The sequence below is a fragment of the Hordeum vulgare genome, chromosome 5H (genome assembly GCF_904849725.1).
Source record: "Hordeum vulgare subsp. vulgare chromosome 5H, MorexV3_pseudomolecules_assembly, whole genome shotgun sequence".
Lineage (NCBI taxonomy): Eukaryota > Viridiplantae > Streptophyta > Magnoliopsida > Poales > Poaceae > Hordeum > Hordeum vulgare.
In genome coordinates, this window is record NC_058522.1 from 3,442,257 (window position 1) to 3,458,981 (window position 16,725).

The 16,725-nt window shown below is 45.8% G+C and overlaps 2 protein-coding genes across 2 annotated transcripts; one reads left to right on the forward strand and one right to left on the reverse strand.

Annotated features, from left to right (window-relative positions):
• Positions 1 to 4,888: 4,888 nt before the first annotated feature.
• LOC123395664 (lipoxygenase 2.1, chloroplastic) lies at positions 4,889 to 8,914 on the reverse strand. The gene is made up of 5 exons (XM_045090687.1): positions 8,275 to 8,914; positions 7,732 to 8,006; positions 6,885 to 7,488; positions 6,683 to 6,768; positions 4,889 to 6,482 (listed from the first exon to the last, which is right to left on the reverse strand). Exons 1-5 carry the CDS (start codon positions 8,651 to 8,653, stop codon positions 5,031 to 5,033), a joined length of 2,796 nt encoding a protein of 931 aa, XP_044946622.1. The 5' UTR covers positions 8,654 to 8,914; the 3' UTR covers positions 4,889 to 5,030.
• A 4,569-nt stretch (positions 8,915 to 13,483) lies between these two features.
• On the forward strand, positions 13,484 to 16,714 carry LOC123452780 (electron transfer flavoprotein subunit alpha, mitochondrial-like). The gene is made up of 4 exons (XM_045129494.1): positions 13,484 to 13,645; positions 15,462 to 15,644; positions 15,815 to 16,026; positions 16,192 to 16,714. Exons 1-4 carry the CDS (start codon positions 13,484 to 13,486, stop codon positions 16,472 to 16,474), a joined length of 840 nt encoding a protein of 279 aa, XP_044985429.1. The 3' UTR covers positions 16,475 to 16,714.
• The last annotated feature ends 11 nt before the right edge of the window (positions 16,715 to 16,725 follow it).

A 16,725-nucleotide genomic window follows, 5' to 3' on the forward strand; every position in this document is an offset into this window, starting at 1 on the left:
CCATCTTTCCATGTAGCCTCTTTGTGGTTGTGCTCGTCCTTGCCATGACCAACCGCCATCACCTCTGCCGGGACCCAGGTCAACCCCGCTCTCCCTGCCCTTCTTCTTCCCTACATCCTCCTCCTGGCATGGTAGCTTTTTAGTTGATCTTGTCCCAGAACGGGGAGGAGACGGCGAGGACGACGTGAGGTAGTGATGGCATTGGGCTGGGTCGGTTCGTGGTGGTCGACGACTTGCTGGAGAGGGGAGGCGGCGGTGTGATCCGTGGCTAGCGACGGGAGCCCCACGCCCCTGTAGTTGTACCCGCCCGTGGCGGCCGGGCCGTCCCCGGCGCCTCCGCCGACGCGCCAGGATACGAGGCGGTGGTTGAGGGCGACGTCGGCGGCGCGCAGCCTGCGTGCGCCCTTGGCCTTGTCCCGCGCCTTGGTGGTGGCGGTGGCGGCGGCGGGCGGGCGCTGGTGGCACCCGGCGTACCGCACCGTCCCCTACACAAAAAAACGAAATCTTATCTTAAGAGAAGGATCTCCGGTGGAATACATCAAAACGCGAGGTTCTTTTTATAAGAACGAAACGTTTTCTTGATTAGTCACTTAAATCTGGACGGCGGGTTGAATACCCAGAAACAGAGGGATGTTTTTGCAAAACAGCTAACGACGGACGCCAGAAGCGGTACGTACTTTATTAGTAGGTATATAGACTAGCAAAAGGACCCGTGCGTTACAACAGGAGAAAAACAATTATAATCTCCAACGGTGTTGATCATATTATGTCTTTAAATTTTTAGGACATATCTTGAAATGCATGAACGTTTTTTGAATTAGCAAACATTTTTTTCAATTGCACTTAAAAAATAGCACACAAACTTTTTTTCAAAATCATGGACTTTTATTGTTTTCACCAACATTGTTCTCAAAATTATGAACATTTTTCTGAATATGCGATTTTTTTATAAAAATACTGAGCATTTTTTGAATTCACAAACATTTTTATATTTTCTTCAAACTTTTATTTCAAAATTCCCAGTTTTATAAATTGCAAAAGTTTTTCAAAGTTCTAAATTATTTAAACTAAAAATGGAACAGAAAAATGAAAATAAAAAATGAGACTAAAAACAGAGGCAGGAACTGTTTTTAAGATTTTTATACGGACTTTTGTTTAAAATCGTTGAACTTTTTATTTTATGGACATTTTTCAAAGTTTAAACATTTTTTTATATGCAAACATTTTTCAAAACTCCTCAGTAGTTTTTTTAATTTTTTTAAATACTTTATTTCGAAATTCTCAGTTTCTTAAAATTGAGAAAGTTGTTTGAAGTTCTAAATTATTTAAAGTAGAAAAAAAAGGAACTGAAAAGAAAAATAAAAAAACTAAACTAAAAAACAGGCGCCCACGCATGGGCCGGCCCAAACAGGTGTGTTGCATCTTTTTCCAACACCCAGTGCGTAATATAGAATGTGCCTACAAGGGCCGGCCCAGTCCGGACATTTTTCTGTTTGAAATGTTTTTTATGACTTATAGGTGACATTGGTGGGTAATTTTAATCAACTTTAAATGTAATTTGGAAGACGTACGGAAGAAGCACTATTTGCTTTATTAGTAAGGTAAGAGGTAAGATAGCAAAAGGGCCCGTGCGTTGCAACGGGAGAAAAAAAGCCATCATCTTCAATGGCGATGACCACATTATGTTCATATCTCATCACATGATTTCGAAAATTTATCCACAAATGCAAGAAAATATTTCTTCTTTTAATTTTATTCACAATTCACAAGTTGAAACAATGTTCATATTTTTTTAAAAATATCATGGTTGTCAAAAGACTTGGTAACTCAAAGAATTATTTTGAATTTCAAGAAACATTTTTTAAAATATACTATAATATTCCGATCCACCCTGAAAATTAATTCTTAAAAATTCACTCAGGTATATAATTTGAAAAACTCAGAAGCATTACTGTTGAACTGCATACTTTCGATCATTCGTGAACATTTTTACAAATTTGGGAACATTTTTTCTATTTATAATCATTTTTTTAAATTCGAAACAATATTTTATATTACGAACTATTTTCAAGTATTTTTTTGTGAATTGGCGAATAATTCATTTTTAAAATTATCAAACATTTTTTAATTGCATTAAAGAAATTGCTCAAATGATAGACTTTTTTTGATTCACGAATGTTTTTTCCAAATTTACGATTTTTTTAATATGCAAACATTTTTACAAAAATCCCAAACAATTTTTGAATTCGCAAACATTTTATGTTTCATCAAACATTTTCTAAAGTTTTTTCTTGTTTTTTTTGAATTCACTAATAAAGTTTTTTTATTTGAATTATAAAAAATAAAAAGGAACAGATAAATAATAATTAAGAAACAAAAAAACAAGCCCCCGCCCATGGGCTGGCCCAAATGGGCGTGCTGTTTATTTTCGACCGAGCAGAGCGTAGTATAGCTGGTCCCTATGCTTGGGCCGGCCCATGCGAGGATTTCCTGCAAAACCTTTTTTAAGGTGTAGGTGGCATTGGTGGTAATATTAGTGAATTTTGGAGGTAATATTAATGACGTACCACAGAAGCAATATGTGCTTTATTAGTAGGGATAGATAGGGATAGGGATAGGGATATATTTTTCTGTACTAGCCGAATATACATCTACTCTAACTGTGATACAACATTTCGTAATCTCCTATCACGGGTAAAGAAGCCATGCCAATCTCTTATGATTCTTGAGCTGGGACTGAGAGAGAGAGAGGTAAACATCCCCCCTTTTAACATATTTTAATTAGGTTCAACATGTTTTAACTCAATTTCGAAGGTTATATAGGAGATTATCAGGTGCAGTAAAAACTTCTTGAAGAAATCAAGTGTTATTTATCTTATGTCATTTTGTTTGCATTGGAAGAAACACACTATTTTGATAAACTTTCGCTAGCTTTAACCACTGATCGCGGGTGAAACATGCTTTCCAAAGTTGTATGGTCGAACATCTATGTTTTTCATTTGTGTAGGTACTTGCTCACTGGTGGTTTTCATGGACGAATGAACGGAATTAACCCGTGTATTTTAACTGCAAACTCAAGTTGGCTTAACTTTTGTGTGTTGTTGGACAAAAACTTAAATTATGGTGCCTATGGACAGTAAAAGTACCTTAGCTTAGAGCATAACCTATATGTTAGAGTAGAACATGTCTTGACCTTGGCTACAACTTATTTTAGCAACTTGATTATACCTCTTTATATCTTTATTTTTCTCAATATACTTCATCAAATATTCTAAGATACCCTAATACGAGTTTTCTGAAAAAATTATCTTTTGTGACGTACTTTTTATAATGTATCATTTTCACGTACGAACAAATCAGTATATATGTAAACCTTTTAAAAATATGTAGACTCGCATGCACTTTTTCATGAAACTCACTTTGAGGTATCAAATAATTATTAATGAAGTATATTAAAAATAATAAAGAGGTATACAAGATTGATTCCATGGATAGAGAGCCAGTTTCAATAGACTTATGGAATGTATCCATTAGTGGGCATCCAGCAGGAATTGAAATTTACCAATTATGAGTCAGGGGCTTTAACCATTCAGCCATGGATGCTTAACAGGGATCATCATACATTGTAAATAACCAATTTTCATATAGAAAGACATATCATAGAAAAATGAAATAAAAAATATTCCGAGATGGCAAATATTCGGAGATGACTATGAAAATACCCCTCTGGATCCTCGAATTGAAAGAGAGATTGAGAGGGATCAAGAATCCTAATTCTCGCTCTTTGGAATGGATCCAACATCTATGTGGTATAAACCTCCGGTTTTTAGCACACCTATGACATGACAGATTTTAGAAGATATGTATTTAAGTCTGAAAAAACTAGACCATACATTAATCCTTTGAGACCATCTACATAAAGCTCATTGGCCACATCACACATGCATGCACACTACTCCCTCCGTTCCTAAATATAAGACCTTTACAAGATTGCATTATAGACTATATACAAAGTAAAATAGATGAATCTACATTCTAAAAGATGATTAGGATTTGTGGATCTTTAGAAGGTTAAGTAAAATAGATGAATCTACATTCTTTAAGTTTTATGTACATCCGTATGTAGTCCATAGTGTAATCTTTAAAAGGTTTTATATTTTAAAATGTAGGAAGTGTAGATCATGTGTAATCTACTGCACAAATTCGGAGGTGGTGGGTTGTCAGAATCGTGACTCAAGTCTTAGAATCTCACGACTTTACGATCCAAACTATCCCCTTCGATCCTATGATTTTTCTCATAGAATCTAAGTTTCTACGATCCTAATAGATATGATTCTATGATTCACGATCCTACCAACGGAGCTCCGATCCGATTCAGAATCGCGATGTCTAAGCCATTGGATTACAATGATGAACAACCCACATAATTTGATGTACTGTAAAAACGACTTTCTAATTTTCTGAATTATCTTGTGACTTTAGAAAGAGATTATCTCCCACGAACAATTCATATAGGAGAGGCAGATAGCAAGCCGACTGCTCCATCTTCGTCCTCCGTCGAACAACTCAAGGAGCATCCTGTAATCATCTTGGTTCATCAAGCACTCCGGTAGGACTAGGGTTATTATCTTCCACGAAGAGCCCCAAACCTAGGTACATCGTGCGTCTTGCATCGCTAGTTACCAATCTCGTTTCCGGAGCCCGCCGGTGTCCCTTCGGTCCCAACCACTCTCGATAAGCCTACCCATGGCATCTGTCGTGAGAAAACGACGACAAATATTTAAGCCATTGGATTAGAATGATAAACAGCCGAGCTAATTTGATGTACTGTAAAAAGACTTTCTAATCTTGCCTTGTTTATGTAATATCTTGTGACTCTAGAAAGAGATTATCTCGTGCAACATATATATATATCATCGTGTCCTTTAATTATAATTTGGTGCTCATTCCCATTATACCCACCGCCGGGCCAAGAGACTGAAGACACTCTTATTTACGCCTAGTTGAGTTACACACACACACAAGGCAGCTCAAATGGAGATGCTGTTGGGGATGCCCATCTCCATCACCATCTTCTCGTCCGTGGGATCACCGTCCGACGGCCTGAGCAGCACATACGGCACCATGCCGGCGCCGTGTCGGTTTTTCCGGTCGGGGTCGTTGTTCCACTCATCCACCTGCTCCACGATCTTCCTGGTGCTCTCCTTGAACTCCTCAAATGCCTGGTTGATCACCCCATCCTTGGTCCATGCCGGCTCTTCGTGCGTGCCCATGTACTCCTCATCCGACGAGTGCGTGGACAAGAGGTCCAAGATGGCAAGGACTATGGCACTCTGGTACTGGGACGGGAACGTGTCCAGCAGCACCTTCTCCGGGGCCTCCACAAAGTCGCGCATGTCGTCGCCGCCAATCTCGGTCGGCATGTTCCTCCGGGCCATGGTCGGGCGGTTAGGGATGTACCCGGCCATGGGGTACTGCCCGAAGTTGACGGCGGCGTGATGACCCGACGTGACCCACATGATGGTCGCCAGGGTCTGCGCCAGGTTCTCATGGCTATCCAGCTCGGGCCACCACGGCTCGTCCTGCTTGTCAGCATGGCCTTTGGTGCGCACCTCGGTCCACCAAGCCTGGAGCTCCTCGTCGTCGACGATGTCCGCGGCGCACGGGTAGTAGTGCTGCACGTACGTCAACGCCCACTGCTTGATGGCGTCCCAGACGAGCAGGCCGTCGTTGGCGTAGGGGTAGTCCTCTATGGCCAGCTCCAGCTCGCCGTTTGGGTTCCTTACCGCCATGCCCCTCCGGATGAGGTCTTCCGGCAGAGCCTCCATGTCGAACCGCCACTGCTGGTCATAAGCCACGGAGCTGAGCTCCAAGGAGTATTCCCCCGGTACGAAGGAGCCCTCGATGATCCCGCCGGCGTTGATGAGCATCGCGCGCGCCTGCGCGTTGATCTCCATGGTGAAGCGGAAGTGCGGGTGCAGCAGGCGGTAGACGGGGTGCATCTGGCTGAGCTGCCGGTTGGCGGCGATGATGTAGGGCTCGGTGCAGGCATGCGTCCTCAGCCAGTGGCTGACGAGCTGGTGGACGCCGGCGTCGTGAGCCAGGATATGGGCCTTGGCCAGCTGCCACAGCCATGATCCCGTGACGCTGCCGTCGCATCCAGGCGTGAAGACCTGGCGCCACTGCGGCTTCTTCTTTGACTTGGGCCGGGTCAGCTCGATGGCGATGGGACGGAGCGTGCCGTCGGCGGTGAGGAAGAAGAGCGCGCGCGAGCCGTACAGGGTGGTGCCGTCGAGCTTGCGGACCTTGTGTACGTATGGCAGCAACAGGTCGTGGTAGTCGAGCATGAAGAGCTTCTTGTTTTGCACGGCCTCATCAGCTGTCATGACACGCCTGATCTGCTCTTCAACCACCTCTTTAGTGATGAGGGAGTCTGCCGGGCCGTAGGTTGCCTCGTCCAGATTGCTCTTGATAGGAAACTCCTGCACGCATGCATAGTTTTCATATCATATACTCCCTCCATCTGGGTTTATAAGTCTTTCTACAAGTTTCACTAGTGCTTTTGATAAGAAAGTACTGCATGCATAGTGCTCTTTCATATCATATAGAAATTGGTATGAAGATTTTTCCTTTCCTTTCCTGCATAAATAGAGCCATGCATAATTAATAACAACATACATACCGTGACCAGTTGGATGCTCATTGGGTTCATCCCTGCGATGGTTTGTCGCGCGAATTCCTCGTCTCTGAACCAAGCAAACTTGTCCCCTGCATTCCCAACATGTTTGCTACTAATTAGTCAACTGCAATTATCGACCCATCAAGCAAGCGTGATGTGCAATGGATGAACGAATCTATGTATGTATGCTTGTTGTTGTGCGTACTGTCATGAATCTCGGGCGTCTCGAACTTGAAGACCCTGCGTATCCCCTCGAGGAACGCGGCCCCTTCGAGCTTGAAGAGGTGGAGCAGCTCCGTCTCAAGCAAGTCGATGACGAACCTGAGCTTCCCTCCTTCGGGCTGCACCGGCTGGTTCCTGAAGTTGTCGTCGTACAGCTGGTCAATGGCCGACAAGGAGGGGAAGCTCTGGCTCTTGTGCTTGGCCGTCTTTAAGCCGGTGGTGAGGGCGTGCAGCTGTGACATGAACTTCTTTGTGTCGAACGCTCCCATCTTGCGCTCCGTGAAGGCCTCGTCCCGGGGCACGTAGATGTGCTCCTTGTGGCTCCTCTCCTCGGAAAACGGGTCTTTCTTGCTGCGAGGGCGGCCCGTGCGGCACCGTCGTGGGTAGGGGTGCTCCTTGCCACCGAGCACGGGCCGCGTGGTGGGGTTGTTGTCGTCGTCGGGGTTGCCCAGGTCATTGTACACGTCGTAGTCGTAGATGCGGTCGTGCTCCTTGCGCTCCCCGCAGCCGGTGCCGCGGAGGATCTCCAGCTCGCGCTTGCGCAACCCCTCCACGCCCTTGGGCGTCTGCGACGGAAGGTAAGAGTGCTGCACCACAAAAATATATATTTGGTTTATAAGCATGCATGCAATGCTAAAATCAGTTAATTATATATGGGATCAATGGTGTTTTCGATCATTACTTTACTTTTTAGTTATCTATAAACGATCTTATATATATATATATTAGTTTACAGAAGAGGAAGACAATGGTGTTTTCGATTGAAAACACAAGTATTTAGGTAGTCCATTTCTGAGACAGAGAGAGTGAATAAAGAGGGATCGACCGACCGCGGGAAAGAAGACACGCTTGTCGGGGGTGCAGTGCGAGGGGTCGATCCAGGACTTGCAGTGGAAGGTGACGGCGGACTCCTCCTGGCCGGTGGGGAAGACCTCGATGTCCCCCAGCAACATCTCGCTGTGGTGGTAGTTTGTGACCTGCACGGCGCCGATGGGTCCGAACGACGCCGGCACCTTGAAGGTCGCCTCGTACATGTCCCACTCGTCGTCCACTCTACCCGAGTGCTTGACGGCCCCGGAGATGGGCTCCCGCTCCTGCCCCGTTTCTGCACCACGCAAACATACTATATTAGTATCAATCTTTCCTTTCGATCGGATTTACCTGTCGCCTCAAACATGGGATGTATGTATACTTAGGGCTAAAACTAAATCATTGTGCGTGCATTCTTTGGACCTGGTTCGTAAGCCAACCGGGGCTAAAGACCCCGCTTGAAGAATCGGGACTAAATCCTCTCTGAAACCGGAACTAAATCTCTGTTTTCAACTAATGCATTAATGTACCTACAATGCAAGGGCGGGAGGATTGTGACTCACGTGGATCCAACTCTGAGCTGACGAGGTCGACGTGCAGCCAGGTTTTGAGGATGAGGTCGTAGAGGAAATCACGAACCCCGGCTGCCTTACTCATGTGCACCGTCACCGTGGCCTTCATCTCGGTGGCGTGCGTGCGGTCCTGGACGTGGACGTCCGGGCGGGTTACCGTGCCAACGGCCGCCCCATTGGAGTCGGCGGACAAGGTGGTGGTGGTAGTGGTGGTGGTGCTGGTGCTGGTGCTGCCCACCTTGGAGACGCTGGTGCGGCGGCCATTGCCTGGTTTCCGGCGAGCCTCGGGCACCACGAACGTCCTCCGCCGGGCCGACGACGACGGCGCGGCACACGCGCCCCCTACTAGCGGCTTGGTCGCCGTCAGCATCGTGGGTACGCTACGGTGTTGGCTATTGCGCTACGCGATGGGGCGGAAGGTTGCACCGTCTTGGTTGGTTTCGACCTAGCTAGACAGTGCAACCCTGCCCTGGCAGATCAGGAAAGGAAGAGGTGATGGAAGGATCTGATGTCGGAGAGAGTGAGCCCTGGGTGCCCTATTTATAGAAGAAAATACTCCTACATATGTATAGGGAGCTGAGACGACAGAGATGGAACAAGTATTTTGATGAATTCGTCTATTTTATGTGTGTATGTACGTATCTATCACTATCAGCCGTGCAGCTATACAGCGCATCTAGATCTGAGGTGCAGGTAGTACGTAGTGTAGTAGCATCTTGCGCTGTGGCTTGCATATCATATGTATCCTGGGTCCATGCAAAATATGTCATATATATGTGGGCTTGCATGCATTGCATGTGCGTGTGCGTTGGAGTGATAAGGTCCCCGCGGATACGTCCGGTTCTTGGTTTTGGCCGGTACCCGGCCGGCGTGTTCCCCGGGGAAACACGCAGGGAGGGAGGGAGGCGTGTGCCACGATTCCGCTCCAGTCCACCGGCGGAAGGACGGACGGACGGTGGCGACGCCTCTCGCGGCGTCAAGCGGAGGCGTGTTCCACGTTCGGCTCCCAGCCAAAATGTTTCCTGGGGGAGGAAAACGACCTCCCAGCTAGGCACAGCCCTTGCCATCCCCCATTGCCGCCAAAGGGGATTAATGGATGATGAACGCTTACTGCTACTCCCTCCGTTTCGGTTTATAAACATTGATAACCTAAGATAACTTAATTGTACACCAGGACGGAGGGAGTAATTAATGGGAATCCATGCATATTTACGGGCGTGTTTCAGACATCCAAAACCGCACGAATGCTGCGTTTCAGTTTCGTCCCGCTGAATTAAGCTTGCTTTCTTTCGAATTTCTCCGGTCGCCGATCTCGTGCTGGATATTTCGTCCGGCTGGATTCTTTTTTATCCGCATTCCGGTCGAATTTCCAGACCTCTTTCCGAGAGGCCTTCATTTTCAAAAAACACAAGGATCATTTAGAAATGTAGTCAGTAGGGTGATACGGGATTTAACCCTGAATCATAAGCTTATTATGGCGGCAGGTCCAAAGTGCCTATACCAAGGCCGCAAACGAACACCAAATGATTCCATGATGTTCCCACGAGTATCGGGAAGGTGGGGGGAAATGATCTCTCGAAATGAATTGAGGTCCCATTTACAGCCGAAGCTTTCCCGAACACAGCTCCACATGAATTTGGCCGCTGCGCGTTGGAACATTGGTATGATCAACGTCTTCCAGAGCCCCAGAAAGTGCACACGAGCCTTTCCCAGGCCCGTGTCATTTCTGAAGGTTGAGGTCCGAGCCGCTTTGCAAAGGAAGATACGGATTTTGAGTGGGACAATTGTAGACCAGATGGCTTTGGCATGGCGGATAGGAGGGCCATGAACAATTTTTGCGTAGATATATAGCTTTCACCGAGGGGCAACCCCATGCTTTAAGGTCCCAACGAATGACGTCCCTTTCATCCGAGAGATGGATCTGGCCTAGATCAAGTAGCAGGGCTTCATAGGATGCCCTCTCCTCGCTATTAGGATGAGGAAAAAATATTAATAAGTTTGGGCACATCAAGTCCTTCAAGTAGTGTTTATAATGGATCAGTAGTAATGATGAAGAGATTTGGATATTTGATATATAAAGGCAAAATTTATGAACAAAAAAACAGTGGCGAAGGCAGGAATATTTTTCAGGTGTGGCAGAATTTATGAACAAAAAAACATATATAATGTAACTATGCAAGAGCTCGCAAGAATGCTATCTATGTATAACTTTATGTTCAGAAAATACAACCGAAATGCAGAAGTTTTGTATTGACACTCAAAATATATATCTCACTAGATGGAGTTTCTTCTTACTCAATGAAAATTACATGGATGACCAATCACAAATTTATCGTCTATATTAACTACACGAACATAAAGCATATCTGCAAATTATAGAAACAATGGATAAATCATGAATTGAAATAGTATCATAGAAAACACATTATAGAAGTTCGGTTAGTTAGAAAGTATACATTTCCATGAGGAGGTTTTACTTTTATTAAGCAGACAGAGAAGTTTCCTGGTCAAAAGAGGTTCGGTTCTGTAGGCGTAATCTCTGGAATTGTTTTGCTAAATATTATCATTAGTAATTTTGTTACGTACAGGTTGTGTACTCTATTTTATAAGGGGCATGTCCAATGCACTGAAGCCACATGCTGAGATGGTCGGCTGGATGCATGGCTCAGCTAAAATCAAACACGTACTACAGGAGTATGCTAGTGTATTTGCACCAAATTTTAGGTGTGGCGGGCGCCAAATCTTGCCAGATTGCTGGCTTCGCCCCTGGTTATAAAGCGATTTAGTAAGCTAGAACTTTGTGTCGGCCCATCGCCAAACACAAAATGGGCACCCAAATGAAATATCTCTTTGCATTTCTGGACCTGATTCCATAACTGGGAGCCCCCATTTTATGTGAAGGATAAGGAGCTGCAAAAGTATCTACCCCCTCCGTTCCTAAATAACCGTAGTTCAGGAAAACTAGTCTGGTTCTCTTCAACTAGAATTTTTTTTTGAAGGGTAAAGCAACGCTTTATTAATCATAGGCCACAAATTGTAGAATACAAGATTGGTCGTGGGGTTGGCTCAACCAAACGTAGCGTCCCGGACCAAGAGAAAGAGAGTAGTTGGCTAAGCTATGTGCTTTTGTGTGGGCAATAAGTCCTTCAAAAGTAAATTTACAATCAAAATAACTCGATCCGAGCTTAATCTCATTGACTATGGCCCCATGCTTTCTCCGGCTTAAAGCCGCAATGTCTGGTACGGTTTGCTTGGAGTCCGATGAGACCAACATGCGCTACACGTGCAAGTCTTCCGCCAGAGCCAGAGCTTATCTGCACGCGATCACCTCCAGGATGGCGGGATCCTCGACTCCAACTATCACCAGCGCTGAACTTCCCAAAAAATTTCCATGTTCATCCCTGCATACAGCAGTTGTAGAGCCACCCCGTCCCTTCCAGACACCAGCATCAACATGGATTTTGATGCAGCCTGTTGGAGGCGCTCTCGGCCGTGCCCCATGCGTCTCCCGCGCCGAAACAGAAGGAGCCGATGGTGCCTCCCTTACCTCCAGAGCTTGCAGTTCAGCAATATATCTGTGGACAAACATCTGTGTACCTTGTGGGGATTGAAAGATACCTTCATGGATCGCTTTGTGACGTGAAGACCATAACGCCCAGAGAGTAACCGAGAAGAGGATAAATTGTTCATGTGACAGAGCATCCATGAGGGTGAAGAGCCATTGTTTGGCATTTGTTCAGTCGTTGCCAACACTTACATTGCTATTTCGTCATCCACAAGAGCCCATGTGCACCTGGCCACCGTGCAACTTATGAGTGACTGCCTCCATGAGTCCGAGGATCCACACAGTTTGCACCGCGAGTTATGTGACATATGCCCGTGGGGTCTCACATCCTCCATTGTGGTAGAGAATGTTTGGCTAGTCTCCATAGGAACATTCGAACCTTCGTAGGTACATTGGTTTTCCATAGGGATTTCCATGCCCTTCCTCCCCTGTGCTCGAGGAAACAGGGGACTGCTCCAGCCAAGCTTCACGGCGGTTCCCCATCGCCACCAGCTTGCAATAGGCAGATCTGACTGTGAAGTTGACATTTCTTTCAAAGTGCCAGCTCCAGAAGTCTAGGAAGTTCATAGTGGCGAGTGGCATGGACAGAATGCTCCGATCGTCCATGGGCATGAAGACTTGCTCAACTAACTGGCGATTCCAAGAAGCCATTGTATAGTCAATAAGTTCAGAGACTTTAGTAGGAGGATCCAGCACCTTGGCACCGTAAGGTCTCAGCATTTCACCTCGCGGCAGCCATGTGTCGCCCCGTATATTGGTTGTCTCTCCATTTCCGATTCTCCTGCTTAGTCCCTGTTTACACTACTAGGAAAAGGGCTATAGATGATATAGACACTAATGGCGCACCAGACAAGTAGTGCGCCACTCCTATATAGCAGTGGCGCACCAGACAAGTAGTGTGCCACTACTATATAGAAGTGGCGCACCAGACAAGTAGTGTGCCACTACTATATAGAAGTGGCGCACCATGTGGAGGTGTGCCATTAGTGTGATGGACACTAATGGCGCACCACACACTCGGTGCGCCACTACTATTTTTTGTGTGCAAAACTACTAATGGCGCACCACCAGCTGGTGCGCCATTAGTAACCAGGGTTACTAATGGCGCATTTACAGGTGATGCGCCACTACTATATTTTTTTTTTGCAAAACTACTAATGGCGCACCATCAGCTGGTGCGCCATTAGTAACCAGGGTTACTAATGGCGCATTTATAGGTGGTGCGCCATTAGTAACCTGATATTTTGGACAGCCACCTACCATCACTCCTTTGAGCTTGCGCGCTCAATGCCCACCACTCCCGCGTTCCAACTAACAAAATATCTCGAAATATTCAGATCACGCGCTCGATCTCTACTCCAACACCGCCGCCGCTCCAGATTCACCCTACCTCAGCCCCGCCGCCACCGACGAGGACGACGACCTCCTCCACCCCACCCCGGCCTGTCTCCCATCGGCGCCGGCGTCGGCGCCCCCACCCTCTCCCCTTCTCGATCTTGATCTGGTCAGGCGGCATGCAGATCAGCCACTGCCTACACCTCTATCCAAACCAACCGCCGCTGACCACCCACCGTCGTCCTCGACCAGCACGATCAATCAACCCCCTGTCCCCACCCAAATCGAACCTTCCCTGAGATGGCAATGGCAGCGCCGGCGAGCCCTGGCGAGGACATGGACGTGGAGGTGGCGGCCTTCCTGGCGTCCTGCGCAGCCTCCGAGTACGGCGCCGCCGAGGCCCTGCTCGACCGCCTCGATGCCCCCGCCTCCCGTGCAGCCGCACGACGCCTCCTCGGAGCCGTGCCGCTGCCTCGCGGATCCCGCCGCTGGACAGGACTGCCTCCGCCGCGCCTTCAACTTCCGCATCATCCCCGACGACCCGCGCCTACAACAACAAGGTCTTCTACTCCCTCCCTCCCTTGGCCACTAGTCGATTTATCCCAGGGTCATTCGGTGAAATTCACAGACTGAATTATCTGGGTTTCTTTGTTTTTCTTTTGAGGGATGATTTATCCACCAAAAGTTTACCAAGTAGTAATACTACTGTATACTGTCTGTTGTGAAACTTCTTCTACTATTTTCTTTCTTTTTCGCGGAAGCAATCCCGACTAAGAATGATGAACAACATTAATATGTTGTATGTACTATGTACTATGTGGAATTGTGAATGCAGACAGTTCACAGTTGGTGATCTTTGTAAATTGTGACTTACCATATATCCTTGGGTGAAGCAATCAAGAAATTTTCTTTACAGGCTTCCATGTGTTCTGACATTCTAGACTTGTTTCAAGAGAAACAGACAAGTATTTCCCCGTGGCTATTTATAGCCTGAATTCATCTATTTGGCTATTGAGATTCACATCTAATCAATGTCAAGTATTATCTCTGTCCCAAAAAGCTTGTCTTAGATTTGTTGATACAGATGTATTTAACACTAAAACGCTTCTAGATACATCCATATCTAGACAAATCTAAGACAAAAAATTTGGGACGGAGAGGGTATATTTTACATCGTAGTGATTTGGTGTATGCAATAATCATATTATGTTAACAATGGAACATAGTTCGTCACAATTTCTTTCCTTCAGGTTCAGAATTACGAGCATAACCTCAGTATCTAGATGCAGATGTTCCTCTGAATTATCCAGGAGTGCTCCTTCTTCCTTAAAGTAGACAAAATAGTCACATTGTTATAGAAGGTACTACCTCCGTCTCATAATATAAGATGTTATTACAACAAATATACTCGCATATTGGTTGTAATAGCATCTTATATTATGGGACAGAGGGAGTAATGTTGAACATTTGAGCAAGAAGATGTCATCGCTGCATATGCAGTTTCCAACACTTCTATAGTTCTATTGTTCTTAATCAACAAGGTCAGGATATAACAAATTGCAATAAGTGATTATTTCAGAAGCTCGGAATATAAAGGATCTTATTTGTATTGCATACAGTGGGACCGAGTATCTCCTCTGGTGTGTCTAACTGAGTATGTGTGCTCATGGGCCACTTTCCCGTGTTCAAGGCACATCGTTCTCAGGGTGCTTGCTCAGGTTCTTCTTCATCTTCAAGAAATGCCACCAGGAGAGATAGTCCCTGGCTGGTCTAGCATTGCATAAACCTAATGAAATTCAAAACAAAGCGAATCATTAGTCCGTTGGAGTAAATTCTTACAGATGACATATTATGTTTACTCTTTGAGAGCCCAAGTCATATTAATTTACCCTAATATCAATGCTGAGCTTAGAACTTCAACTTTGCCTTATGCTACTCTCTCTCTCTCTCTCTCTCTCTCTCTCTCTCTCTCTCTCTCTCTGTGTGTGTGTGTGTGTGTGTGTGTGTGTGTGTCTTAGTGTGCTCTCTCTTCTCTTGGACAGATTCAGTTCCATGCCTGCCTGCTACTTCCTCTGCTAGTATCTGTCTACTCCACTCGAGAGTAGCATGTGAACGCTAATTAAACAAAAGAAGATGAATTTGCCTGCTCCTTGTGCGGCTATGCCATTATTACTTCTCCTGAATTATTACTGAACATCAGTCTTGCCTCACCATCATTACCTAAAAAGGCTAGTTTGCCCCTGGGTCTCCTTGACCCTGCTGCTGTCCTGCTTGCTAGGTGAGCACACTGATCATAGCGGAGCATGAAGGCGAGCTCGTCAAGCCATCTTCCCTGAGTGCGTTGGCGGCTGCCGAGGTCATCGCCAAAGTGAACAAGGTGTCTCTTCTTCTCGGTGGATCCGGACCGACGCTGCACAAGGCTGCCCAACATGCTGCGTCTAGCCACCCATTGGTCAATGAGGTATTGTTGCTTGCTGCTGGCTACCTCCCGTTCCCATACATAATACTATTAGTTGCATCTTTTTCTTTTTTGCCATGCTCTGCATTTCAGTTCAGCAAGGGTGAAAGAGAACTTGGCGAGAATGGAAGCACATGTTCATTTCTTCATCAGTTGTCTCTCTTTTGTGGCAGGTTCTTGTTGCGGATTCAGACGTGTTTGCGCATCCTTTAGCCGAGCCTTGGGCCGAGCTGCTCCGCTCCGTGCAGCAGAAAGGTGGATACTCTCATGTGATAGCCTCGTCGACGTCGTTCGGGAAGAATTTGCTTCCACGTGCAGCGGCTCTTCTAGATGTCTCCCCTGTCATGGACGTCACTGCCATATGTGAACAACGCGTCTTTGTGAGGTATGGCAGTCCAATGTTTTTGCATTGTTATCGGTGATTCATGGAGAATTCGTGGTATTCATAGGGTAATCACCATCTCTTTGGTGTTTAACATAGACAACTCGATGCTATAACCCATCAGCAATTAAACTTTTGATGATTAAGATAAGACACTCTTTTCTTCAGGCCAATTTATGCTGGAAATGCACTCTGCACTGTACAATATACCGGAGAGTCTCCTTGTATGATGAGTATTAGATCAACATCATTTTCTCCAGCTACTGAGTCTATGTCAGAAACTAAAGTTGCGCTCATAACCCAGGTTGATCTCTCTTTCCTCAGTGAAGGTTTGTGTGGTTCCCTCACCATATTCTTCTATTATCAACACTCTTCTATGCCTTGCAGAGTTTTTGTTGTTAATGTTGCATTACGTTTCTTAGACCATGGATCTGTTAAGACAATATTCTGACTTTTGCAATAGAAGTTCAAGGTCTGATTGAGTGTTAGTACTAGGTTTCCATTTCCATGGACTTGTTATGGTTTATGGTCCATGGTTCAGTCTTGAGCAGCCGCTCATGCTTGGGTGTGTGGGTGCTGATGTCACAGGTTTGTGGGTGCGTATGCGGGTTGTATTTACTGTTACAAAAACATGCTAATAATAACAGTTTATAAATCATGCGACATCTTTGTAAAACTCTTTCCTTCGATCTGCAGTGAGCT

Bases quoted from the DNA above. Each gene is read 5' to 3' on its own strand.
- LOC123395664 (XM_045090687.1), bottom strand. From the start codon at position 8,653: ATGCTGACGGCGACCAAGCCGCTAGTAGGGGGCGCGTGTGCCGCGCCG. The intron at 8,007-8,274 runs GTGAGTCACAAT...TGCGTGGTGCAG, and splicing joins CAGCTCAGAGTTGGATCCAC to AAACGGGGCAGGAGCGGGAG. The intron at 6,483-6,682 runs GTATGTATGTTG...GCATGCGTGCAG, and splicing joins TGAGCATCCAACTGGTCACG to GAGTTTCCTATCAAGAGCAA.
- LOC123452780 (XM_045129494.1), top strand. From the start codon at position 13,484: ATGGCAATGGCAGCGCCGGCGAGCCCTGGCGAGGACATGGACGTGGAG. The intron at 15,645-15,814 runs GTATTGTTGCTT...CTTTTGTGGCAG, and splicing joins GCCACCCATTGGTCAATGAG to GTTCTTGTTGCGGATTCAGA. The intron at 16,027-16,191 runs GTATGGCAGTCC...TCTTTTCTTCAG, and splicing joins GAACAACGCGTCTTTGTGAG to GCCAATTTATGCTGGAAATG.